Source organism: Falco rusticolus, chromosome 6 (genome assembly GCF_015220075.1).
Source record: "Falco rusticolus isolate bFalRus1 chromosome 6, bFalRus1.pri, whole genome shotgun sequence".
In the NCBI taxonomy this organism is placed as follows: Eukaryota; Metazoa; Chordata; class Aves; order Falconiformes; family Falconidae; genus Falco; species Falco rusticolus.
In genome coordinates this window covers 221,090-248,835 of record NC_051192.1, presented here as the reverse complement: position 1 = coordinate 248,835, position 27,746 = coordinate 221,090, and the positions used below count along the sequence as shown (strand labels likewise).

General features: G+C 49.1%; 1 protein-coding gene across 1 annotated transcript; it reads left to right on the top strand.

Moving 5' to 3' along the window:
• Positions 1-107: 107 nt before the first annotated feature.
• Positions 108-26,243, top strand: ARHGEF33 (Rho guanine nucleotide exchange factor 33). Its single transcript, XM_037393181.1, has 15 exons — positions 108-241; positions 3,619-3,668; positions 9,830-9,994; positions 11,606-11,727; positions 12,647-12,789; positions 14,132-14,191; positions 15,398-15,613; positions 16,256-16,385; positions 17,713-17,845; positions 18,657-18,740; positions 19,625-19,708; positions 20,518-20,666; positions 21,525-21,710; positions 23,406-24,159; positions 25,927-26,243. The coding sequence occupies exons 1-15, from the start codon at positions 220-222 to the stop codon at positions 26,062-26,064; spliced, it is 2,436 nt and encodes an 811-aa protein (XP_037249078.1). The 5' UTR covers positions 108-219; the 3' UTR covers positions 26,065-26,243.
• Positions 26,244-27,746: the final 1,503 nt, after the last annotated feature.

Sequence of the window (27,746 nt, the reverse complement as noted above, 5' to 3'; positions counted from 1 at the left end):
TCATTCCCTCTCAAATCCCTCCTCCTCCTCCTTTTTCTTAACTTTGAGCATCTCCGCTCAATAAACCCTTTCTGCATCTTTCTGCACTCAGGGTTCAGACCAGCTGACCCATCACAGGGCTCACATGTGGGCAGCTCTAAGCCATGGGATGTTCCCAGTGACCAGCCAGAACCCTCCAGAGTGAGGACAGGAGTCCCTGCAACCAACTCTATAGCAACCATGGACTCAAACAAACAAGAAGGTAAAGCATCCTCTTATTTCACTTCTTTATAGTATGAAAGACTGAGGAAGAAACCTGCTGTCATATGACTTGTCTGTTTGCAGCTGCCAGCCAGCCCGCCCCCTGAGAGCATTTCTTAGCCATGGCAGCTGTGGGCAAACGCTCTCTTCTTTTAGTTTCATAGAAATATCTGGGGTTTGAAGTTTTTATTTCTTATTTTAGAAACACCTCCCTCTCCCCTCTGGAAAATAATCCTGTGGCATGTGTAATGTCCAACATGGGAAGTCATTCCCTCAGACCCACTTCTGCCTTGGGATGTACAGAGACCTCTGTCAAAAGGTCAAAAGCTATGTCTTACATGAGGGCACTGTGATGAGGATCTGCTTCTCTCCCCCACATGCTCTGTTGCAAGGGGTTCTCGTTCATGTCAGTGCCACAATGCAGACTTCAGCACCAACAGAAGCACCAGGATGTATCCAGAACACGCTGCTTGCATGCAATCAGTCCTGCTACAGTCAGCAGCACTTCTAAGAAGTCTGCAGAACTCAGGGGGTTCAGGTACAGGGTTTTAGTCGTTATTTGCTTTAGATGTTCTTTTTGCAGAGAAATGTGGGGCTGGTGGTACTTGCTTTCCACCCCAAACCCCTTGCAGCATTGTGTTCTGCCTTGCCACCTCAGAGGCAACTGTGTCCATGTGGTGAGGAACTCTTGAAACTATGAGGAGCATGGGAAGCAGCTTTAGGAGTGCCCCAACTGTCAGCTTAGGAGAGAGCCCGGACCACCTCTTTGCCTCTTAAAAGATGTTTGGTGGTGCTAACATTCATTCATGGCATAGGTAACAGAAGAGTTAATTTCTCTTTTACTATTATTCTAATTTGACTAAATTAGGTCTGTGTGCCTACCTAGGCCCCTGCAATACAGCAGGCTGAAAAGGAAATTAACTCAGGGATTTTTCCAATTAATTGGTATGCCCCCACGGGCTGTAAATGTTCACTGCAGAAACTGGGAGATAACCACCAACTTCCTTGCTTCTCACAGTGCAACTGTGAGAAGCCTCCTCTGCTCCACCTCTTAGGAGTGACTTTGTAGAAATGATATGGGTTTTGACTGCATCCATGCACAGAGTGCTTCTGCTTCTGCTCATGGCAAAGCTGGGAGGTAAAATCACAGTAGCAGGGATCCTCTTCTTTCTTCTGGTCTTGCTCAGGAGCAGTTCCTCGCTTTGAGTGTGTCCAAGGTCATTACAGACTGATCTGTATCTAAACCCAAATATCCCTCCAGACTTCTGCAGGGCTTGGGTCAAGCCCTCAGTTATGTACCAGACTGAAAAACACCCAAAGAAAATACGAGGAGAGACCATGGCTCTTCCTTGCTATGCTGTGCTTTTGTGTGATGTCTCTTAGCCCTTCACAAAGCTCAGCATTCAATACATCCACCACTTTGCAAAACCAGCACTTCCTAGTCCTCACAGCATCTGGTTAGTATTGTGCTATTAATTAAGAAACATGTCCTCTTGCTCTTTTTGGGTCAGTCATTACCACCCCACAGTAAGAATCCAGATGTAACATTTACATCAGAACAGACACGTACCTCAGTTATCTTGATTTGGGAGGATCGTGGTACACACCAGCTGCCTTCTCAAGCCTCAGCTCCAGACATTGTGAGAAAGCTTCATCGTCCACTTCAGGCCAGAAATCAGTTTCTAGCTGATTGGTTGCAGAGAAAATCTGAAAAAAAAGACCCAGAAGGGCCAAAGCTGGAAATTAAAATAACCTGTTTGAAACTTGGGACAGTGCAGGCTGGCTGATGAGTTTTTACGCCAACCAGCTGGCAGTTTGGAGTCATGGCTACTTCTCCCAGTTAGCCATCTGCCCCTTGTTTTCCTCGGGAGGAACTTCAGAGGGTATTCCCCAGAGGGTCGGTGTCTGACCCTGCTACCCAGCCCCGTGGCTGCGAGCCCGGCCAGCAGAAGGAGAAGGTGGCATATGGGCAGAGAGGGGCACATGGCCTCTCCCCCTCTGCCTCACTTCCGCAGGTGCCGGGGAATTCGCTCACGGAATCAGAACAAATCCTGGAGACCAGAACAGGGCCAATTCATAGGTGCCCTTGGCGGTAACCCATATTCCCCCTCAGGGGTACAGAAATCAGAACGTAGCTGTGCCTTGTAAAGCTCTGACTTCCAGGCTTCAGCTTTCTACTTCATGTGCTGGCCAACTGCATAGAGTCCTCACTGCACCTTTTTAAACCTCTGCAGGATTGAATTTCTGTGGTCTTAAAAGGCCCAGGTGAGTAAGGCACTGAGCATCTGCAGCCAGCATGGAAAGAGGGAGCCTGGCTGCCCCTAGAATTGGGCATGGGGTCACCACTCATGTCTGTGATTGGCGGCAGAGATGGTGAAGCAAATTGGAGGCAAGAGAAAACCCGCTTCATAAAGTGACATTGCTAAGAGGGGGGTGGGTGGGTGGATGATGCAGATGAGGAACTAGGTGGGTGACATGGTGTTTTCTGGGGGTGGTGGCCAGCCAGGGAGCCTGATGCACCAAGTAACATAGGAACCAATAGCCGTTGGAATGCAATTCTCTGAAAGTGCAATGGTAGCACAACCAGCAATAATTTCTGTTGGATAATTGAAGGCTTCTGCACAGAAGAGACAATGTTAGATGAGGAAATAATAAAGACTTGGTTTCAATCAAGAACCCAGTAATGCCTACAGATCATGTCCCTGCAGTGTCCAAAACAGTTCTGCAAAATAGATATAAGCTCCTCTGTGAGCTAAATCTGTTTCAGAAATGTTAAGTCTAGCTCAATTGTACAAGATCAGATGGGATCACAATGCCACAAAAACCTAGGAATGATGAAACTGCTGAAAAGATGTGTTTCTTTTGTGTTACAAAAGACATTGATTACTGCTTGGAATGTATTGTGACAAAACATAACTTAGGGCTTCAAATATACAGATCAGCCTTTTGTGGAGATAACAGAAATATGTACAAATATAGCAGAGGATAAAATCGACAAGTTCAGAAGAGAGATGGATCAATAATGCTTTAGGGGGAAAAAACTGTGTTACTTAAGGCTGGTATACAGAACTGAACGTCACAGGGAGCAATTTAGTCCTAATTACACATGCAAGCTTTCTTACCTCTTTGCATGGATCAGCTCTGGACAGGCACAGGACAGCAAATGAGGTGAATTTAATGTCTGATTTAGGTGAGCCATTCCCATTTTATAATTGCAGTTTATTTTACAAACAATATGGTGTTCACACCTCCTAAAGTGAGACTTGAGTCCTTTAAAACTGATTTGTACTTCAAGAGGGACTTCAAACCCTCTGTTCCAGTTATTTATAGCAACCATAATAAGTCATGTTAATTGACTGAAGTTCTTTATTCCCACAGGAGAGACTGAAAGTGTGCCTGTGAGTACCCCTGCAACACAGATTTCCCAGGTAAAGATGAACAAAATGCCCTAAATAACTCCAAGAGTTTAAAGAGTTACTAATAGATAAACAGTAGTTAAAGAGCTAAATTAGGTGGAAGGAAAAATGTAGGCACTTACAAGGAACATGGCAACTAAAATGTGCACACTGCATGAATAAATGCCATACATACTACATCTTGGGCCTCTTCTTAAAAGACACCAGTAAAATTTCTCTGCTCACAACCAGTTGTGTTTAGATAGGTGATTTGTGAGTTCAGCTAATTAACTATCTGGCATCATTAGCATCAATTACAGAATGTCAGTTCACTGGGCTCGAGGGAGATTTCATGGCTGAGCTCTGATGAGCTTTCACCAAACCTGATGAACCGTCCCAGGGGCAAGGATGTGCTGATTGACATGGGGCAGGGGTGTCTTCTCCAGCAGGAGGCCAAGTCTCCTGTGGGGCGCTGGCTTATCCTGGCAGCCTCACAGCTCCTTGGAGCATGGCGTGCTCTTGTTGCCTGATAATCCAGAGCAGCTGGGTTGGTCAGAGCATTGGGTCTTGTTGCATGTCTCTGCCTGGCTCCCCAGCCAGGAGCTTGGAAACCCTGTCTTTGAGCCCATGTTGGCTCAAGGTGATCAGGACTTCTGGAGTTCTGGGGTTGCTCTTCGAGTTGACATTCTTGCTGCAATTAGCCCCCACGGATGCAACAAGATTGCCTATACCACAGCCCAGGGAGCATCCTTCCTGTAAGATGCAGTTTCAGTGTTTCTACAGTGATGTTTCCTATGCATTTCCAGTCTGCAATAAAGTTTTGAGCACTTTAAACCTTGGCCTGGTTCAATATGGAACCATACCCCTGAACTGGAAACCCTGACTGTTTTGAGACCTTTGTCACCACCATTGCAATACTAATGCCCATAACTGCTTGTAAGCGCACCACAGCAAGTAGAGAAGATACTGCTTTCCATTAACTAGTCTGTGCTTCTCTTGTCTCATCCTCCTTGCCCACCCAGACAGCTCCAAGCAGGAACTGTGACTGGGTTGCTGAAGGGCCCAGCACAGTGGATCCAACATGCATGGAAAGCTAGCAGACTGTTGGGACAGTGTGCTGGGAACACCGTACACACGTGAAAAACCCAGCTGAGATGTGGATACCCTAATGAATCCTTTAAATGAAAGTTACCAGCTGCCTGTCCCTTCCGCTTCAGCGAGGGGCCTATGGACACTGCAGTTACCAAAAAAGATGGCACAGATGTGAAACAAGAGCTGCTGCTAAGTGCCTGCAGCCCCCGTTCAGTATCCCCATCCTTCTCTTCTGTCCTTACCCCTCCTGCACTGCCTTTATTCCTACCTTCCTTGCCTAGGAATGTAAATACTGGATATAATCCTAGGGCCAAGTTCTCTTCCACTATAAAATCAGCACAGCTCTGCTGCTTTCCCACTACAAGGCATTGCAAGCTTTCCTAATGCTTAGCTGTAGAAGCGCTGCCCTTAAACGCGGGAGTTAGTAGCTATGCTAGAAATTAGTTGTTCCGTGGTAAAAGCATGTATCATGCGGCTCAGAAAAATCAGATCCAGGCGTTGTGGCAAGTGTTGGACTTTATGCCAGATTAATTTTGGGCAGTGTCCTCAGGCAGTCCTCTTTCAGGTGACACAGTATTTACTTCTTCAGATCAGCCGCATAAGAAAATGTGCAAAGTGATAGTAGATAAGCTGGGGGAAGTAACGCAGACAGTACTCCTTCATGGCCACAGAAGGTTTTGCTTTTTTCTAGGATATAACAACAGAATTACTCCTGTGCAGTATTTCTTCATCACGAGCCTGTTTTCTAATGTTTTGACAGGCAGGGCCTGTTCTAGTGTAAGGACCATAGGCAGCTGCCCGGGACAGCAGATGCAAATACCCACACCTTTGGAGACACAGAACCCTGGACAGCCTGGATAGCACTGGGGGAGATATGTGGGGGGACAGGTACTTATGGAAGTAAGGATTCCCTCTCACCCTCTCAGTGGCAGCCAGGGCATTAAACTTGGCTCACTAAGGCTCTGCCCTCTGCTTTCCATTCCAGCCCTTCCTTCTACAAGCCATCTCTGGCCATGACCATCTTCCCTGGGCTGCCTCCAAGTCTGAACAAAGCTTCAGGCTGCAGGGATGGTCACTACCTTTTGCAAACGGCTCAAATTGCTGGCATCCACCAAGTGAGGACGGGGAGGCTCTGCATTTTGCTGCCTCTGGTCCTGGAAGCAACATTAGTCCTGTCCACCCTATGGGGACAGCATAGCAAGTGAGACAAGAGTAGAGGCTCAGCAAAGGAGATTTCACAGCCATTATATTATATACATATTTTTTCTTAATACATATATTTATAAGAATAGCTCCACTCTTGCAAAGGAAAGTCAAAACCAGGCTGGGAAATGCTCCTTGTATGTCTTCTGATCTCACCCTTCTCCTCCCCTCTAGCCATCGTTACTTCTTCCATGTGCTCAGAGTTCCCCCCTCCATGTTGGGAAACACTTCCTCCCCTCTCCAGGTGGACTTCGACAGAGTTCACATTCGCACTGGGCTGGAGGACAAGTGATAGTCACAACTGACTGCTCCCCAGTGTCCTATTAATCAGTCATGGAAAGAGAGGAGGAGAATCCTTCACTTTTCCACAGGCAGCTACCCACAGAGCACAGTGCAGTTACTTGGTCTTGCTAGAGATTTTACTTGCATGGTTTTTTTTCACACAGCTGAAAAATATCAGAGCAGTAGGTAAAATGGGAGTCATGGCCCCCATGAAAGACATAATCTGCTACAGATTCATGGTGCTGGATGCCTCACTGCATTGCTTTGTCAGGTTTGAGGGCCACACTCGAAAGGCAGGTGGGGGACGAAATGCGTATCTTGTACTAAATTATTTAGATGCTTAAATGCTTTTCTAGAACAGTTCTTGGACAAGTTCGAAGGACTCCCTGTGACCATGCAGATTCATTTATCCTCTAGACCAGGGATCCTCAAACTTTTTAACCAGGGGGCCGGCGTGGATGAAGTCGCAGGGACTCATCTGCGGCTGCTTGGTTTCCCCCCCCCAACCCCCAGCGGTGGGGGCGGGGGGTCTGTAAATACCGGGGGCTGGATTGAGGACCCTGGGGGGCGTATCTGGCCCGTGGGCCGTAGTTTGAGGACCCCTGCCTAGGCACTAGTGAGTTCAACTTAAGTTGTTAAGGTGTGTTCCTTAACTTCCGCAACTTAAGTGTGTGTTTATTCCCATGATTAGGTGAGCCAGGGCAACACATTACAGTTAAACTGTTGCCATGTTTCCGTGGTAGTATAAAATCTGTCTTTTATGGTATGCATTGCACTTTAGAAACACTGAATTGGCTTGACTTTCCAGGGATTCACAAACCTGTGACATGTCTCTCTGGTCCTGTAGGCATGACCACTGGGGCAAGATATAAGCATGGGCTGATGCTTCAACAGCTTCCATTTGTTGTAACAGCCTATGGGATTTAAAGGATGGGTTTTTACAGCTTGTCTTTAGAAATGAGCTCAAATTAAAATCCACAGCTCAAGCACCACACTGCACTTAGCAGGAATTCAAAGATAGTGCGTTGTTCCTGGACCACTCCACTCAATTTTGGATCAAATTTGCATCCAATGCCACAAGGCCGTTTGTCTTTCCTTTCTATGCTCTGAGCACTGAGGGCCGTGGAGAGGGAGTGCTCAGGGCATCTCTAGCCGTACAGGCCCTGGCAGATGTGGCTGATTAGTGTTGCTGGCTGCTTTCATCCATCAAGTAGCAACAAAGGTTAACGCGAGTTTTCAGTGTCTGAAATAGCCACTGCAAGCTGCATGGGGCTGAGGGAGGATGTACCAGGCAGGAGAGACCCAGGCTGGGGTCTGGAGCACTGGGAAGGATACGCAAAGAAACCAAGCTAGCACTGTGACTGTGAAAGCAGAGATTGGCCAACAGCAAGCTCCAAAATAACAACTGATTGCCTGCTCTTAGATGCATAGGATATTTTAGTCCAGCCTTTAGTCCAAGTCTTTTTTTAATCTACCTGAACTCTGCTTTCACAGAGCTTTTCAGTGCACATGGACACCAAAGTCTCTGACGTGGTCCCTTTTTGCTGACTTTTGGTGATGCCTAGCAGCATTTTGACTCTGAAAACTCTAGATCAGCAGTGACTCCCATCCCTGTACCCTTCACAAAGGATCTGTCTAGTTTACTCCCTTATTGGAAGCATCTGAGGAGGATATGGCCAGGTTTGTGGGCAGAAACGTTTAATTTTGGGCTTAATCTCCCCAGACATGGTTACCTCCAGGGCCACCTTCCGGACTGCTCTGCTGCTAGCAAGGCTTGAGGCTGTGACATCTCCATCCTGAAGCAGACCTCTAAAATAGATATATTAGATAGAATAATACAGCACAGCATAGAATAGAACAACATATTTCAGTTGGAAGGGACAGATCTGACAAATCACCCCTTTTCACTTCGAGGAAATTGTGTGATGCTGAGCCCTGATTCAGGCTGGCAGGGAGACTCTGCCTTGGCAACGTCAGCTCAGTGTGGAAGTCTGCCAAGCACCTACCTGTGAGCAGGGATGGGAATATTAAAATTTTGCACAGCTTCAGTACTTATATCCCCCCTCTTCTCCGGGCATATACGTTGGGATGTCTGACGATGCTAAGGCCATGTGGCCCCCCCCCTGGCTGATGTATCAGAAGCAGTATGGCCACTGCCTCTCGTAGCAGCCATGGCCCCAAGAAGCTCCTCTAACCCTTCAGGCTGCACTCACAGGTCATAGGGTAAGAATCCCTGTGACACAGGTGTGTCACAGGAAGGTGTCCACGGTGGCCAGGAAGGGTGGGCAAAAGCGTTGAACCAAGGGGTCTGGAGCTCCAGCTGGCCTGGGGAGCCAGGGTTGACTGCCGGAGGAGGGAATATGTCCCCAGCCTCTGTCCTGTCCCAGCTGCTGTCAGTCCCCCTCCTCCTACCTGGGCAGCTCTGGGAACGCGTGTCCAGCCAGACCCAAGCGGGGACTGTGCAGTAAACACGGGGGTAGGAGTGGGGATGTCAGGCAGATGTCCTCTGTAAAGACACTGCCAGTCTTAATCAGAGGAGGATGGTGCATGCCATTGCCCCGAGGTATCGGAAGCCATCTCTGCTCCATTTACAGGACTCAAGCGCCTGAGTTCCCCGGGGTGGCTGTCCTCTTACCATCAGTGCTCCAGTTTTGGACTCAGTTTATAACCAGATGTTAGGCCGAATTTCTGTTGTAAAGGTAAAAACCACTGGTACCGAAGCGCCTTGGGCCGCGACCTTGCCATGGGTTTTGTGCAGGCAGAACAAGTGCCATGCTCACAGCAGTGGGGACAGAGCTCAGGGGTGCCAGCCTGAGCTGCCCCAGAGGGGGTGTCCCTGCTTAACCCTCCGCAAGCCGCCCACCTCCCCTGCTGCCCACTGCCACACCTGCCTTGTCCGCTTGCTATGCCAGCCTGGCTCGGCCCGGCCTGTTTCCTGCCTCACCCGGCCATCAACCAGCTGCCTCCAGCTTAGGTTGTGAGCTCCTCCAGCAGCACTAGGGCCTCTAGGGACAGAAAACAGGGAGAGCGGGCAGTGTCACTGTATGCTGGGGAAGACTTCCCGCTCCCTCCCCATCATGAGTTAGAGAGCTGCCTCCTTCCCCAGGAAGTGCCCACTGACCAAGGACAGACCTTCTCCACAGCCCTTGGAGAGTGAAGAGGTGTTAGACCCGTCTGGGGAGAGCACAAGCCCCACAGGCATGTGGGGGAGGAGGATGTGCTCAAAAATGGACGTGTTCTTGACTGCCCAGCCGCTTTGGGGATTGATAATCTGGCTGCTGTTACTGCAAACCTTCTTGGCATGTTTCAGGCTGTCCTCTCCTTCCACAGACTGACAGGCTGAAAACTGCCAGGGAGCCTGGAAAAACTCTTCTCTCTAACCAGGGGCACGTTGACTGCCCAAGGCAAATATCTCCTACCCTGTGCTGAGGCTGCAGCAGGGGCCGAACCTCCCCTCGTGTCTCCCAGCCATGACAGGTGGAGGAGAAAGACGACAGCACCTTACAGGATGGGGTACACCCAGCCTTCATGTCACTGAGCCATGAGTGACCCTCGGGGACGCAGCTACCCACATCTGGGAGGAGGGACTGAACCCACTGTGTTTGTGGTTCCTCTAGTTGCAGGCATTAGCCTCTGAGTTGAAGGCGGGTTTCACAGAAGCGATGCAGGAGCTGTCGCGAATCCAGCATGGCGAGTACGCCCTGGAGGAGAAGGTCAAGAGCTGCCGCTGTGCTATGGAAGAGAAAGTGGCTGAGATGAAGAATTCCCTCAACACATTCAAGGTAGGAGTGTGACCTGCGGGTGGGGCTGCGTACCTGCCCCGTTTGCTGAGGTGTCACGGGGCAGCACTCCCCCGTCTCCATCAATCCTTCCTGCTAGCAAAGAAAATGAGCTGGCCATTGTTTCAGATGTATCTGGTGTGCTTCCTCTGGCTTTGTGTCGCCCCTGACTACTCCAGCCCAAGTGGAACCCATGCCCTGGCCTGTTTAGCCTTCTTGATGGGCCATGAGGCCGCGCTGTGAGCTGCCCTGGGCACAAGTAGCCCTTGCTCTGGGCTGCACACGTGAGGGGCACGGCCTGTTCACAGACTGCCGCCGGCCATACCTCAGGTCTCCTACACTTCCTGCAGGAACCAAAGCCACCGGGGAGCAGGGAATTAACACAAAACCCTAAAGCCTTTGAAGCTGCATTCCCGCAAGGCCGGGAGGAAGTGCTGCCCGGTTTGATCCCACCCGTGAGGATAAAGACAAAGGACTGGGGAGAGAGCCTAGCAAGAAGGCTTGACATACACTTTAAACCAGCTAGCATCTCCACGCAGAAACTGGATGGTTGCCTGTGAGGAGGCAGGCAGGGGAACTGTTTTATTGTTTTTATGGTAAATTTTCCCCATGGGGTTTTTCTGAGCCAGTAATACCTTGTGAGGTTAAAGAGGGCTGCTTACTGGAAAAGCCCATTACTGACCCCGTCAGAGGGAGAGACAGATGGCACTGGAAAAAAGGAGCCCTGTGGTCCCAGATGAGTAAGGGAGACAACATGAAGTGTAAGGGTGCATATCAGAGGTTTTGAAGCAACGAGAGGCAGGGTTATTCAGGATATTGTTATGGGGGAAAAGGGGGTTTTACAATCCAGATACAAGGAATTATGCAAGCAACAGGAGGGGCAAAGGCTGCTCTCCCTCTGCCTCATGCCCATGTTGACTGTCCAAACACTGAGCTCCCAGTGAAGCCACCTCCTTTCTTGGGGAAAATCCCTCTTGATTTACAAGAGACTCTTGAGCCTCTCTCGCCCATCCTGCTGCTCACATTGATGAAACCTGTAGGAACTTCATGCATCAGGGAGCTCTGCATCCGAGTAAGACTTGGTTGAAACTGCCTGAGGAAAGGATGTGCTGACAGGGAGGTTACGGAGGGCCCAATTTCCTTAGGAATCCAGGCTAAAAAGGCAGCTTCAAGGCCTGACTGGCAAAAGCTTATACATGTGAGTGATCACACTGGGATCTGAACCAAGTGCAACACGTGAACGCACATGCTGGAGAACTGCAGAGGGAAACATGTCTCCTCAGGCCCACCTCCAAATGCCATTAAAGGCAGGAGTTCTCGCAGTGCTTTTCAACTGGTGGTGGATGACACCCTATGTCTCCATCTCCCACCAGTGCCTTAACCATGTGACATCACGCTATCTTGGGGGAGCTGCCCGGAGCTGAATTATGGCTTGCCATGCTGTGCATGGCATTTATTACACACACTGAACTTGCAAAGGAAGAGTGTTGAATCACAGAGCCAATCTCTGCAGCACCCTGAAGCATCTCTAGTGCACACCAGCCAGCATGTAGAGCTGTGCTATGTAAGGCTGATGGGCACCCTGGGAATGCTGTGCTTTTGCCTGTTTCTCAGGAGGAGCTCAGCGATGCAAAGTCAATGATTGAAGAAATCAGTGCCAAGCAGGAGGAAATGCAACAGAAAATTGAGCAGCTGCAGCAAGAGAAGCGTCGGGAATCACGGAAAGTGAAAGCTAAGTAAGGGCCCGAACTCCAGGGCTTTGGAATTGGTTATTAGCAGTGGTATCCATTTTGTTCCTTTCCTTAATAGCTTAATTTCTTAATCTTTTCCTGGCTGGACATGTATACCAACCCTGATTTTAACTGGAAACTCCAGCCTTCAGTTCACCCCAGGCTTTTAGACACATACCCCATGGAGCAAACAGCAGAAAACCACCACCACCTCACTGGGATTCCAACCACAAAATAACCTCAGCAGCTCTCAGGGGAACCAGGGCCTGGTGAAACACACAGACCTGCTAGAGACATGTTGGGGCAGCAATATCATTGAAAGCCAAGAGCCTTCACCGTCACAAGCTATTGCTAAGCCACCCCCATCCAGACAACAGCACTGCAGTTTCCCCTTCCAAGCGTGCAGGGACTCAGTGGGCTCCCGACAGTGCAGTCATGCTCTGCTTTCCTGTCACCAGCCTTTTCTTCTCTGAGCAGGGTTATGCAGAAGCATGTTTGCACACTGCTGGGTCCCACTGTTGCTGTGATGAAGCAGATGGCTCATCCACCTTGGCCCTGATTAGCCTCCTTCGGAAAACAAGAGTTTTGATGATGGGCGTACAGCTGCCTTGATGCAAACACTTTGCAAATCCAGGCTAGCATGTTAGCTAATGAAGCCATTTAATTAGATGAAATATACTCTTCAAAAGAACAGATCTGAAATAACCTTCTCCTTTAGCCAGTGGAAATTACTTCCAGAACGTTGTTCTTGAACTGCATCAAAGCCAACTCCATCAAAGTCAGCTCCTTTCCTGGTCTGTGCTGGAGTTGTCCCACTTGTGACGCTATGCTTGTACTTGTACTGGTGTCTGTCGCAGCTGTAGTGTAGGAGCTTCACCTGTAGCATTCATACTTTCCAACTGCCTTACTCTTTGTATTTGTACAGAAGAGCACAGAAGGATGACCATGGGTCACAGACAGTGCCTACACCTCTCCAGGGCAGCCCATTTCGATCCATTAACCTCCCAGAACCTGTGCTGATCAATGAAGATTTTACAAGTCTTTTACACAACGTGACTTACGAAAAAGGTAGGAAATAGAGCAGGCAAATACAGCATCTTCCTTAGGAAAAAATCCAGGTGGTGGTCACTAGGGTTAAGAGGATACTGAGTTTTCCTCAGGTGCCAGCAGCACAGAAAGAGAATGGGGGTGCCTTCCGTGGCGGCACTGCTCCTGGGTCCAAGCAGGCATGTGCTTCAGCCTAGTCTCATGACAGCAACCTCAGTGCTGGCCCGGATTCAGGAGATGCTGCTCTGTGAACACTGTCCCAGAAGCCATTGCTTGCTTCCACCAAGGAAAGGGAAGCAGGCTAGATCATCTTCCCTGTAATGCTAGTGGTGCAGACACAGAGCCTGGCAGGAGCCCCTGATAAAAATACTGCAACCTGTGTATTTGTTTTCATGTAAGGAAGCAGGGCACAGAAAGGAGGATCACTGGGACTGGGCTAACAGAGAACAACTGGTGTCATTAAAGGGGCCATACCCGTGGTTCATTTGACAAGGGGACATGGGAGCTGGTACCTACGCACAGTAGGCTACTGGGGTCACCGCTCCTTGCATATACATATGGCTAGGAGAATCACCACCCCTTGCTAGCTGCGGATGCTGCTGACCCATGGTGTTAGGGTTACCCCTTGACCAGGAAAACACTGCCAACTGCCAAACACTTGTGAAGGCTGGAATCAAAGAAAAGGTGATGGACCAGAGCCTGTTTTTCTGTAATTAACTTTGGGGATCTAAACTGGTCTATCACTCTCTTGCTGTTCAGACAGGAAGATGCTAAAACCATATACATTTAAAATGTCAACAAAGGCAGAGACTGGATGAAAACCATGTGCTGTTTTCTACTCTGTTCTGCTCAGAATCTGGCCAGTCATGCCCCCTCTGCCCTACTCCGAGGTGGTGTGTTAGCCCTCTCCCTCACATCCCTCTTGCACATCCGCCTCACCCACTTATCTCACTCCCCCTTTCTTTCCAGTCATCTCACCTTTCCACTCTTCAATAAGCTCCTTTCCACCCAAAATGGCAGTGTCAGGCCTCCATCCTCTTGCTCTGCCTGCTGGGTGCCTTCTACCCAATGTGCACCTACTGAGCAAGGGCAAGTCAAGACTGTTCATGTTCCTCTGCAGTCATACAGCACCAAGCACAACAGGGAACTCCCCTCACTAGCCTGCCTGCAGGTGCTACTGCGACAAAGACTACAACAAGAGCCACAACAGTAAAGATCCTCCTTAGTGGAAGATCTAACAGGGGTGTTTCCATAGCAAAAATGTGAAAGACTTGAGGATCTAACCATAGTGACTGGGCTGGGCAGGAGGAATCCTGCTGTACAGCTGTCTCTTCTTGTAAAGTTTCCCTTTGTTCTTCAACAGTGTCTGACACCAGGATCATGCCAATGGGAGAAGGAAGTGTGAAAGTCATAGCAGGTCAAGGTAGGAAAATATCAAACTGTCAAAAAAAGAGTAGGATAATGACTCAAGAGTGTTTGCTTGCTTTACTGCACTTAAGGAATGCTTTCAAGGAACGCATTCCACAGGAATGTCTAACACTTCGCCTTGTACCTCCATTTTCATACTTGGCGTTGAGATATGAGGGCAAACCTGCATCCCTGAAGTGCCAAATACCTGACAGACAACGCAAAGGATTGCTATTTGGCAGGGAAAGCCTTCCTGCTGCTCTTTTGGCAGGTTCCAAGTGCCTTTGCAGAAAGGAAGAATTGAGGCTTACTGATGTGGCAAAGAATGATGAAAGTGCCATTTTGCCAGTGGGGAAGAGATGGTCTTTGCAGTGACTACACACCAGTAGAGCTGCTGCACTGTTTATTCACCCACCTGTAGACATGTCTGAATACTAACAGCGGAGTTTTTCTGGAATAAAAACTATTGGCCAGAAGTAACAGAAGGGTATAGTAAGGGGAGACCAAGGATCCTGGCCAGCAAAAGGACACATAAGAACAACAATTAGACGTTTGCACTGCTCACTAGAAGCACTCACTGTTCTGGATGGCTCTTTTGCTTGACTCCACTTGAAAGAGAGAGAACAAAAGCTAAGGAAAATTGTTCACTGCAACCCAAATTCAAAGTATTTGCATTAAAGCAATTCTAGCCCAATGGTTCTATGTACCTGCACCCTCTCCTACCTTCTCTGTGATTTAATAGCCTCAGACTATCAGTCCTGCTGCTGCTGTATAATCACATCACTCTAACAAAAATTTTAAGAGCCATGACAATTTACATCCATCGAAAATGGCATTTACATCCAAATTATAATACTTTGTTTCTACAGTACCTGCCAATAAGCACCATACTACCAAGTCCTGAAGTGTCCCAAAACCCTGAAGTGCAACCATACTTGGAATATATGGGTTTTTTTCTTTACCAACATGTGTCTAATTTTTGACCTTATTTGGCCTGCAAATAGATGCTGGAAGAGTGCAAACCTTGCTCTGCTGAAGTGCTCGCCCAACTGCATTTCATTTTGTAAAATAATGCTACAAGGCTACAGCCTTTGCGAAGCACAGAGAATGCTTCAAGCTCTCCTTCCGGTACTTCAAACAGACAATAATGCAGGTTAGCTGCCTGCTGTAGCATACCTGTCAACTGAGATGTCAGGATCCATACAGCTGTTTGTCATTGCAGGAGCAACCATAGAGACAGATGACAGCCTCAAGCCTTCCTTGACAACAGAGGGGCAGTCGAAAGTGCATCTGCCGTCAACAGTGTGGAAGCAGCCCAAGGACACCAAGGACTGGGGAGATGAATACATTTCCAAAGAGCAACCAGAGAGAGGGAAAGACATGGGTCAAAGCAGATACAGCTCAGCAGACAACATCATATGTGAACCATCTTTGGCTGGTAAGGACAGAATGGAAAACTGTGGCTACAGAGGCTCAAAGCTGTATTCATATCCAGTGTGAGCTGGTTGGTAATCAGCTTCTACAGAAGGAGGCAAACAAGCCAGTTTCTTCTGCTAGGGGGGGAATGTCTCAGGGCCTCAGTCTCCAAGACTTCTGGCCTCTGTATTTGCTGGTCTGTGCCACTGACAGAATTGCTCTGCACCCAGGACACCCATTCTCCTTTCCAAGACCTGGCAGATTCAGAGTACTGACAGGACTGTGACAGTGTAGTTGCTTAAGCAGGTGATAAATACAACTTTCTATTCTGCAGGAAACTGGATGTGAATCCCTGGTATGAGTTGTTTTGCCTTTGATTGCTTGCGTTGTTATTCTTAGGAAAAGAGTGGTATTCATAAAGGAAAACACATTTAACTTTGGAGCTTTCTTAGCAAACTGTGGTTCCAGTCATGTTTGGGGCATGCTGTAGCATCAGGCTAGAATTTTATATTTTGGGGAAAGCAGACACGCAAAGACAAGACATTGGTGTCACTTTTTGACAGCTTCTCCTTTCATGGTTTAATGTCAGATCACCAGTCTAACATGAGGCTGTCCTTGAGGTCAGCATTTCCTTATTTTAAACATAACCATTATCTTCTGGAAGCGAAAAGGCAGAACATCGCTTTGGAGCTGCTGGAGTCAGAAAGGAAGTATGTCATCAACCTTTCCCTAATCCTGAAGATCAAGGCCACGCTGCAAGGGCCAGATGTGAAAAGGAGTACCAAAGAGAGAAGGTATTTGATTTAGTGTGCTCTCTCTTCAGGGGAGTTTTCTTCAGTCAATGTTCTTTCTGCATCATCCTCTCTCCCACTTTTCTTTCATGCACAGAGATATCTTGGAACAATTACAGCTTATTTCTAGTTGAAAATTGGAGGCACTGGGAAGGTTTCTGCAGTGATTAAAGACTTTTCTGCCTGTTCTTGCACCCCGTCCACATTGCATCCCACAGCATTTCACTACTACTTCATTTCAGTCTCCTTCCGAGTCCCATCAGTCTCCTATTCTTCTTTTGCGCGCCTCCTGCCTGTATGGGAACAAAGCTCTGTGCATTCACTGCCTGCTTCTCCCAGTCCACAGCTCCAGTCTAGGAGCTGCTGTGGGCATAAGCCCCTGGCCAGTGGCCGCTATCCATCAGGTATCAATCTATACACACACACGCATTTAGCACAGACACAAGACCAGTGGGACTGACCCAGCTCAGCAGTTCAACCCAGCTCTTTGCAGAGGCCATCCTCTATGGCAGCCGACTCGGCTCCCAGGATGGGATAGCTCCTACAGCTCTCCCCGTTCACTCAGCTTTGGCCTGGGAGTTCCCAGCCCCTAAGCACATCTGGGAAGCCCAGTCCTTGCTAGCTCTCTTCTTTGGCTCTTTGCATTGTCCCTGTGAGCCCCACATCCAAGGAGTCATTTGACAGAAATTCACTGTAGGATATGCGGTACACGGGTTGATGTGGACTCATTTAAGCAGTTGCACCACACACCCAGTTCAATGGGAAGCATGATAGTCCGAAGTGAGCTTTTATGTTTACTCTTTTTCCCTGGCGTCTTTCTATATGGCAAAATATTTCAATATTTGACATCTTCATTCTGATTCTGGATGAAAGCAGCATGAAATGACAGAAAGCACATGTTGACCAGCCCCATATCAAGGCACTGGCTTGTTGAAGCACCTCACAAATCAGACAACACACAAAGCTGAGGAGCTCTCCTCCAAGCACTCTATGGGATGGCTCAGGGCCACAGCCCTTCTTCATTAGCCACACCAGCATTGCCTTGGGCTTTTTAATTCTGCAAATTCTGGCCAGCTACACAATGCACTGGAGGGTTAGGCCAAGAAACCTTCAAAACACTGTAATAATAGCCTACTGGAAAGGGTACCTGCATGTACACAGCAGCCAAAACAGGGCCTCCTGGTGCAGCCAGGACTCCAACAAAAGTGGTTAATAATACCTGTGTTTAAAGCAAGCCTGTGCTGACCGCCCACGAATGCACGCTTCAGCAGTAAACACTTAGGGCTGAGCTTCTGCTCTGCATAACCAGTCTGATATCGTCTGCCTTCAGTTTCTTCCCCAACTCTTTGCGGTACCTGGTCCAGCAGCATGTCGATTTACTTCACGCTCTGCAGGAGCGAGTCCTGAGCTGGCCACGACAAGGGATCCTGGGAGACATCTTCCTGAAGTTAACAAACGATGAGGTATGTTACAGACCTCTCTGGACTCTTCTTCTGCTATGACTCGTGACTTCAGTGCCGCTGGCCCACAGGTGGGCCAAGTCACCTTGCAGCAGAGGGGCTGTGCTGTGAAGCTGTGCCTAGTAAGGCCTTTCAGCCAGCCTCCTTTGAGCAGGGTCCCAGCGCACGGGAGCCCCTTTGTTACAGCACCTGGCTGGTCAGGGAGCCCAGGTGCCAGACCTCCCTCGGGGCATGCAGCCACAGAGCACAGCCCTCCAACAAATGCATGAGCCCTGGACTCGGTTGCAGGAGCATGAGCCTTGACAGCTTGGGTGTCTGTAGTCACAGTGAGGGTGTGAAAAGAGCTCCCCCCAATACACCTTGCTCAGAGTTTTGACAAGCGGGTGGGCAGGTCCCTTGGCCTATATGGTTTGTAGCCCCAAGTAAAGCAGCACCTGCTTCTCAGGGAGAAGGTGTGCCCAACCCACAGGCAAGCAACGGGACCTCTCCTAGAAGGATGTGTAAAAGCTCATCTGGTGCTTTATAAATTTTAAGAGTCTTAAATAATAAAAGCCTCTTCCTCCCCAGTCTCTCTACCTCTCCCATGTGCTATAAAGCTTTATACACTGTGCTCAGCAGCTGAACACATTTTATTAAACGGCCTTTCTTGAGAAGTCCCAAGCCCTGAAAGCTTCACACAGTTAGCAGCTCTGCCGCACTGACGAGCTCCCAGGGTGTGTGTGGGGGAAAATCAAGAGTTTCTCATTCTGGCTGGCTCTATGACTAAAAAACTCTTTTTAAGTTTCTTCATTATTTTCTCCTTTCCTTTTGTAAGAATAATTTTCTGGACTACTACGTTGCTTACCTGAGGGACCTGCCCGAATGCATCTCTCTGATCCATGTGGTGATCCTGAAGGAGGTAAACTTCCTGGCTGCTCCACAGACACATAATGGCAACATGCAAGCCCAGAGCTCTTCCTGTTACGCTGCCCACTGCAGGACTCTCCTGCCAACCCACCTGTTCTGTTACCAAATGCCAGTTTCCCGAAGGTTGCCATGGCATACACCTACAAAAAGGCAGCTTTAAAGTTTTTGTCACTCTGTGTAACCAAAGCTGTATTTCTGCTGTGACATGAAATACATTCTCAGACCAAACCTTCCAGAAAGCTTGCCTATGCACATGCTAGCCAAACCTGTCCCAGGCAGACGGTGTCTCCTGTAAAACGGAGGACTCATCCAACCAAAACCCCACTCTTGGTTTCTCTAAGTGCTTTAGAGACAAAACAGTCTCTAGTGTTCAGCTTCAGGTATTTGGTCTCACACCCTTGATTCCTGGTTTAAACCAAGCAAGTTAAATATAAAGGTAGTTTTAAAGTCTAATAACTAAATCACACTAGCTCACTTCCAAGATGTCTTAATTGAGAAGTCGATCTTGTTTTGTTCAATTCATTTGAGCCTAAACTAAGAACTTCATTTTGAACAATAGCGTCTACCTGAGGTTTCAATGAAACTTAACTAGTGCACTTTAAACATACACCCCCTACTCAATTAGGCTGAGTGTCCCTCATAGATGATCCCCAACCTAAGAAATTTCATCTTTAGGACTAGTATTACTGGTGGAAGGAGTTGCAGATACCCCTTTCCAGAAGCAAGATGAAGACCAGTGTACTGTCACCACAACTGGTGTGCTCCTGTGAACTGCTGTAACTGCTTACAGCACAACTACTTGGTAAATCCCAAAACCACTTGGAAGCAGATTTGTTTTATGGGTGGGAAAGACTGAACTTGCTTTCTCTATTTCAGGTAGAAGAAGAAATCAAGTCTGATCTCTACATTCTGTTCTTCCATATAGTCCAGCGAATCCCTGAATACCTTATTCATCTACAGGTAGGGCCCCAGAATCGAAACTGTTTTGTTGAGCTCTTATCACATGTGACTTTTAACTGAGAGCTTGTATTCAGGCATGTACAGGTATAGGGCTTCTGGCTAAACCAGCAGGCTCTGAAAAAACAAACAAACCACTTCTGAAAGGGAAAGCCAGCTGAGAACGGCTTAATTTTCACAATTTTCACCTGAAGCTTGCTTCTATTTGCCCGTTTCTCCATTTGTTCTGACAGAACCAGCTTCTGTGCCCCGGGAAGCTGAAGGATCTGCTGCCTGCTGCTGCTCTGGGAGAACAGGAGGCCAGAGATGGGGCACATCTACTGTGAGCTCCAACCTAACTCCTGTAACAGAGCTGGCCTCTTTGCTGAGTGGTCCACATGCCTGTCAGATGAGAAACAGAGGGCTAGAGGCTCCTAGGGCCCAACAACCTTTCCTACAGAGAGCTTGCTGATAAAAAGTTCTGGTTCACCGGAGTGTTATCTGAATTGTACCAAAACATTTCAGACAAGGCAAATGACACAGAAAGCAAGCCCTATAAAACCCAAAAGATCAGTTTATTTATCCAATGCTAAACTCAACCAGTGCATCACCTGCACGCTCCATGATTACAATTACAGTGGTTACTTGTGTATTTGCACTGGAGTAGTAGGAGGCAGGCCCCATCCCAGCCCCTCAGAAACTGGTGCTGCTAAGAGCTCCCACAGGGCAGTGCTACGGGCACTCCAGCACACTAATCCATGGTCCTGATAGCGGCTTCTCCTAAGCAAGGCTTAGGACAACCTCCAAACAGCCTGTTCTCCTCTGTGCCCCAGAATGTCCTGAAGTTCACGGAGCAAGAGCATCCTGACTATTACCTGCTGCTGGTGTGTGTGCAGCGCCTCCGGGTTTTCATCTCGCACTACAGCCTCCTCTTCCAATGCAATGAGGACCTGCTTATACAGAAGAGGAAAAAGCTGAAGAAGTAAGCACAACATCAGTTCTCATTCTCTCCATCACCAGGGAAAGGGAGGTGCAGGGAAAGCCTGGAAACAGGGGGATGTACATCCAGGCAAGATCAACAGGCACACTGTTCTGTTGAAATAAAACAAATCCCTTCGCATATGAACGCTGGAGAACGCTCACTATTGGCATGTGTCCTCCAAACAGAGGTCAGATTTGGGGTGGGCCCTTCTTCTAACTCTGAGAGTGAATGGAAAGTCAGCTTAATCCTTCTAAACATAGCAACCACATGTTTTAGGGGAACATTTGATTCCTTAAGCTGATGGCAGTCACTCCCCAAAAGGGAGAATCCATGGGGACTTAGCTCAGGGCCCTGGTGAACACCAAGACTGTTGCCTGAAGCCCTCACAGACTAAGACTGAGAAAGAACAGTATTACTGGGGGAGTGGGGTGGGAGAAACAAAAGCTCCCATAACCTGTTTGAGATGAATTATGATAGAAACGACCCTGAACATAGATTCTCAAGTTGTGGTTCAGAGGAGTTCCTTTGAAATCAAGACTTTTTACTAAAATTAACAGCTGGTTGCTTTTGCTCCTTGTGATGATTCGCTGGGGGAACAGGACAAGATCAAACTTCAAGTGAAGCTTCTAAGTATCAAGGGTGGTAAAGGGCTGGAGCAGACTGCTGGGGGGGGGGGCTGCTGTCAGGAAAGCCATTAAGAACAGGACAGAAAGCAGGCTGCCCTGCTGACTGGGACAGACTGGGTGAAACGGGTCCTTCCTTGGGGCAGGAAGTGGTGAATGGGAATACTAAGGTCCCTCCCAGCCCTGTTTTCTGTGGTTCTACATGCTTGTGCTCATTGCCTGCCTTATTTCTTAGCACGACGATGGATTTCTCCTCCCTCAGGTCATCCCTGGTGAAGCTGTACAAAGGTCTCACCTCCCAGTGTACGAGCCAAGATGTTTCTCCGACACCCAGCGCAACATCTATCCGGGACAGCGGGATCCACTCCGAAGAGACAATACAGTCATTCCCACCAGCACCTTCCTCTGGCACGACAACCCCGTAAGCCTATTGTCTTAGCAGGCGGCTTTCAAAGTAGCTTGAAAACTCTTTCCTCACCCATACTATGCCAGTGACACCAGGCAATTACAGATTGCCATTTCCAAGACTACCCTCCCTGTCTGTGCATAGAGAGATGAAGAGCTGGCTCCTTCCTGCTATCCACTACTGTGCAGCCTACAGGCAGGAAACATTTCAGAGCTCTACCCAGGGCTGTTACTGCTCTTGCTAGCTGTCTTAACCATATACCAGGGAGGACATGTATTTGTGTAGGCCTGGCAGTAGTGTGCACAGTAACACTCTGCATTATTCACTGTCAGCATTACAAGAGCTAGGAAACATGACCAAGGTCTCAGACTAGCAATAAAAGTACTCTTCCAGACAGCATGTCATTGGATAATGGGAACCACTATCACAAGATGCAAGTACAAACGGGTTCAAAAAGGCACAAGACTAACTCAAGAAAGACAGGGCTACTGGTAGCACACGGCAATCTGGCCATTTCTAGCCCACTGATAGGTGCCAGCTGAGATCATCATCAAAGGAGCACACTAGACGTGTCTTTTTTCTTAGGTCAGCAATTTGTGGCTGTTGTGCTTCCTTACATCATTTGACACTAACAAGAAGAGCTTGGCTTCATCGTTCTGAGTCCCACCTCAAGTGGCAGGGTCATTAGATCAGTCCCTGGCTGCCTCCTCACCAGACTACCCAAGCCAACCTCCCTCCCCTCACAGATACGATGTTCCAGGCCCCCATTCTGGTAGCCTCAGCTGGTGCCTCCCCAGTTTCCCCACCTTCGTCCTGAACTTAGGAGCCAACATGGGTCCAGGTGGGGCCTCATCAGCACTGAACAGAAGTGGGGAAAGTAACTCGGCCGGCTTGGCTGGCTATGCAGCTCTTAATACAGCTCAGGTCAGGGTTTGCCCTGTCTGCCATAAAAGCATGCTGTCAGCTTGTCTTTAACCTAGCGCTGGCTATAATCCCAAGTTCATACCAGGGCTGCTGCTCAACCCAAACCTCCCAGCCTGCTCTGATACATGGAGATATCTTGCCTCAGATGCAGAGCTCTGCACATCTTGAACATCACAAGGTTCCTGTTCCCCCACTCCATTCATTATATCCCCAGAAGATGGCAGTGGGACCTTCCTAACTAGTGTTCGTTAATGGAGATGCACACCCTGCACCTAATACCTCATCCAAAGCAGTACTCTCTCCTGACTTACCTGCAACACACAGATGGCAGGAGCCCTCCAAGTACTCCTGACACTTCTGGGGACAGTCACCCTACCCAAGAGAAGAACCTTATCCACTGGAAAAGACAGTCAGATGACACGGAAGCAAGACACAGCGCCCCTACATTACAGAAAGAGCAGTAAAAATCCAAAATGCAGATGAGCAGGAAAGAGATGGACCAGTTGGCTTCTCATCTCTGTTTCTATTCATTTCATGGCGTAGAGTACAAAAATCAGCCAAAGCTACTAGATAAGTGGTTCTGCCGCTGCTGGCTTGCTCCTCCTAACCCAGCCAGGCAATTAGTAGCAGCTCTGTTACCAAGATAGGAAAATACCTTTTGGCTTTAAAAGCAGGAGAATGGGGCTGGGGGAGTGAGGGGGGAAGTGGGCTTGTCATGTTGTCTCTCAGTCATCCTTTAGTATTCCACTTCCTTCTGTTTTTTTTGTTTTGTCTCTTATTTTTAAGGCATCTGATGCCCCAGATGAAGAAACCCCAGCCAACCGTGATGGAGAACATCCAGGCTGTAAAGTCCCCGGACTGGGAAATGGAAAGTAGAAAACACGAGAGGCCAGAGAACATCCTTGCATCTTCTCAGCTCACAGAGCAGGAACTCAAGGCTCTGACAGCCCCCTTACAATCCATCCCTGAAATGGAGTATGAAGCACCACCAGCTGATGCAGTGGGAAACACTGAGCGAGCCATCAGGACCTCTGTGGAGCTGCTGCAGGATGCAAGGAACTTTGCGCAAAGCTACGAAGAGTTCGACTACCCTGGGGAGGTTTTCACTCTGCCAGGCCCCTATGAAGATGATGCCTTCCAAAATCTTGCTCTCTTTGAGAATTGCTCCCCAGCCTCTTCCGAGTCCAGCTTAGACATTTGCTTCCTTAGGCCTGTTAACTTCACATCAGAACCAGAGAGGACAGATCATGCCTTACAGCCACTGCCTAAGAGCTGCACTCCCGTAAGCAGCAGTACTTACAAGCGTGAGATGTTCCACAGCAAAGGCAAGCAGCTGAGCAGGTCTCTGAAGGAGCTGCCAAGGAGCGCTGAGGGTGTGAGCACCAGACTCTACAGCACACGGAGCAGCAGTGGGAGCCGGCTGCAGCAGAAGCAGGAGAGGAATGTCCAGCCTCACATGATCTCAGCCTCATCTCGAAGCTCCCAAAGGGGCTACTTCCCCCCACAGAGAGGAGCGGGTGAAAAACAGAGCTTTTTGGAAGTAAGGAGGCTTAAATAGAAGGAGGAAAAAAAAATAAATAATGGCACATGGTGGTGCAGAAGCAGCAGCAGGAGAAACATCTGAGATACAGTTAGGGTAGAACATGCCAAAATAGCTTCCAAGTCCACACGCTCAAAGTCCTCATCTGCATGTACATGCCCAAGGGCGGGATAAGACAGCTTCTTTTCACAGACATCTTCCCTGGGGACAAGCATGGGCTTGAGGCACGCGGCTGGCTGAGTGACAGCTAGAACACCCTTGCGACAAGCTAGCTTCTCCTGTGTCTCTAGCTGTCACCAGGCTTCCTCCACAAGTAAATGTATCTGATCAGGGTCACCAAGTATGTGCAAAGCTGTTCAAAATTAGTGCTACGGGGCAGTACCCAGTTAGAAAGGTGCCTTTCCACCTGCTGTGAGGAGTGCTGCATTAAAAAAAGCAATGGCTTTAGTGTCAGGTCCTCAGCCAGTGTAAACCAGCATGGCTTGGCCAAACTCGGCCCATTTACACCAGCAAAGATCTGGTCCATGGGCTTTGTTTCACCCGTGTTTGTTGCACGGATTGCAGACCCGTGCTAAAGTCTGTGTGAAAACAGAGCCCAGCAACTGTGGCCCCTCAGACAGGCACTGGCATGGCAGGTGGCACTCGAGCCCGTCAGGGACACCCGGTCTTGCAGGAACAATGTTTCCGCCGTCTGCAGTGCCTGTTCAGCAGGCTGTGAGCTCTCACAGTCAGGGGGAAGCTGCCCTTCACACCTCCTGGAGAAGAGGCCGAGGGTGCTGCGAGTGTTTAGCTAGTTTTCTCAGCGCTGTGTGGAGAAACACCCTCCTGTGAAAATGAGGCAAGATACGTATGAGGCTGTAGATGCAGATGATGATGGGAGGAAGGTTCCAACAGCCTGACTGAAAAGGCAGCACAGAAACATCAAAAGAAAAGAGGAAAAAGTCTCGTGAGTGAAGGAGGTGGTGCACAGCTGAGCAGGGGAGATGAGGCAGAGGGAGAAGAGCCATGGGGCCACAACCACCCCTGAAACAGGAGCCTGTGAGCTCTCTGGCTCTCACCTGCACAGAGCTCTGGCCACAGCAGGGTGCAGATGTGGAGCTAGTCCAGAACAGCAAGACACGTTCTCCCTCACGGAGCAAAGCAGACCACGGTGGCACTGGTGGGCAGAACTGGCAAAAAGGGACTTGTCCAGAGCCTTGCTGAGAGGAACTCGGCGCTCTCCAGAAAGGGGGAGAAACCTTTTAGCAGCACATTTACCACAAGGTGTGTGTCCTAATGAAGCATTCTGCCCCACAGATATAAAACCAGGCAGCAGCAGAGCCAACAGAAGAGTCTTTCACACCGTATCAGCTCAAAAAGCCCGAAGCCTCCCTGCCCTAGGGGTAAACAGAGCTCTTGAGCAAGGCCAGGGTGGGAAGCTCCTTCAGCTGCCCATGCTGGCTTGCTCCCTCGTTGGCAAAACGGGCTAGGTAAGCTCCCCCTAAACAAAAAGCTTAGTAAGGAAGGCTCCAGTTCCCTCTAAAAATGCTTATCCTTGCACTCCTCTGCCACTGCCTCAGCCTCAGAGCCAGCAACAAGCTCTCTGCAGAGGTGCCAGTGCTGCTGAGGCCCAAGTGACCTCCTGTCTCCCAGCTTTGCCAGCATCTTCTCACTCACCAGGTCCCTCCTAGCACAGAGAGAGAGAGAGAGAGAGGGAGAGAGAGAGAGAGAGGAGGGGACAAGGATGGGAGGTTGCAAATGCTGGTTAAATTGTCTTTTCCCTTTTAGGAGCTCCATGCAGAAGACAACACCAGGTTCTGCCAGAAGGATGACAATGAGCAAACATCCTTCAGCGACCACAACCCACGGCACGAGCCCAAGGGGGGTTTCCGGAGCTCCTTCCGCAAGCTCTTCAAAAAGAAATAAGCAGCCCCAAGAAAGGCAGGCCACAGCCAAAGCGCAACAGTGCTTCCCCAGGTCCCCGAGGGTGGAGGCAGGCAGCAAGGCCCCAAGATCCCCCCAACACAGTAGGTGGAGGGGTGGGGGAGAGGAGACTGTCACAACTGCCTTACAAATGTGTCCTGTTCTTCCCAGCACACGGCAGGGCCAGGCTATGGGTGGAAGTGGAGCTCAGCCAGCAGGTCCAATAAGCACAGGAACTTGCTAGTTTTCACTCCTGCCTGACTTCACTTTCCTTAGAGTTTTGGAAAGCTTTGGCCAAATCCCACTACCTTCTCCTCCCCCTCATCCCCCAACACTGCCTGACTCGCCATACATCTTTGCTCTTCCAAATTCAAGCCAGGTCTAATTTGGGCTTACCCACAACAGAAGGGTTACCTTTGCAGCCTTGGCATCCTGGCCAGAAGTCTGAAATGCCCCTTTCCTCCACTTTCAAAAAAAACCCCAAACCAACCCCAACAGAACACCTCACAAACCAAGCCAAACGACCAACCCTGCCCCCCTCCCCTCAACCCAACAACCCCAAACCAAAACAAAAAAATCCTTAAACCCAAAACCCCCAACCAAGACCCTCCACCGTCCTCCATCAATGAGGTCTTCCAGGAAGCCAGCTCACATTACCCTGCTGGTTTGAGAAGGTCTGATAAGCATCAGCTGTAATACCTGGGCTTCGTGCTGCTTAATCAGCAGCATCCTTTCTTTTGGCCTTCCACCACTCCCAAAAATCGTCCTTCACCTTTTATGTGGCATGCTGTTTCTTGAATTGCCTCCTGCTGTATGAACCTCTGCTCCTGCTGTCCAAATTGCCTGTGCCTCTGGGCAGGTGATGCAGGTTGAGCCCAGGTCCTGCCAGGAGAGACGACGACTCTTCTCCACCCTATTCCCACCACGGATCCACACAGACGCTGACACACAGTCAACCAGTGTCCTGGCTCCTGGTCTATAACAGACCTGAAATACTCTTTGCTAACTCTCTTTGACCTGACACAAGCCCCATCATGTGCAGCACCGTGCTTTGGAGCAGTCGTTCTAGCCAAAATTGAGGCGCTAGGGCAGGAAAGTCAGTGGTGCCCCATGTCCAAAGTCACAAGCTCTCCTTCTTCTGCAAGGATACTCTTCCTCCCACAAGGCCACAACACGCCACCCTCCTCACATCTTGACATGACAAACCCTCAGTAATGCTGTTCTCCACAGAATACTTTAGCTTTTGTTAAAAAGGAAGTATGGAGAGAAACAGCCCTCTGGTGTCACACCCCCGCAGCCAGGGCACTGTTGGTGCAAGGCTGTGGCGTTAGCTGAAGTTGGGGCATGCTAAGGGCAGTTTCAAGAGGAAATGTGGTTTTATCGCTTTATTTTGGCAGGGTTGGGACACTGATCTGTCAAAGAACAGATCCACCTGAAGAGGTTCTGAACCGCCTCCTCGGGGCCAACAGCAACACCACAGGAGAAATACACAGGGCTGTGAGATTAGGGGCTTGGGACTAACACCAGCGTGACTGAACCCGGTGCCAAGAGAAGAGCAACCACCGTGCTGCACAGCTCTCCTGGCAGTGGCTACGGTGCAGGGAGGGCCTGGAGCAATGTCCTTGGCTGTGGCGGCTCACACCCACTGCAGACGCTGGGCCTACAGCTCTCCCATAGTGTTGACT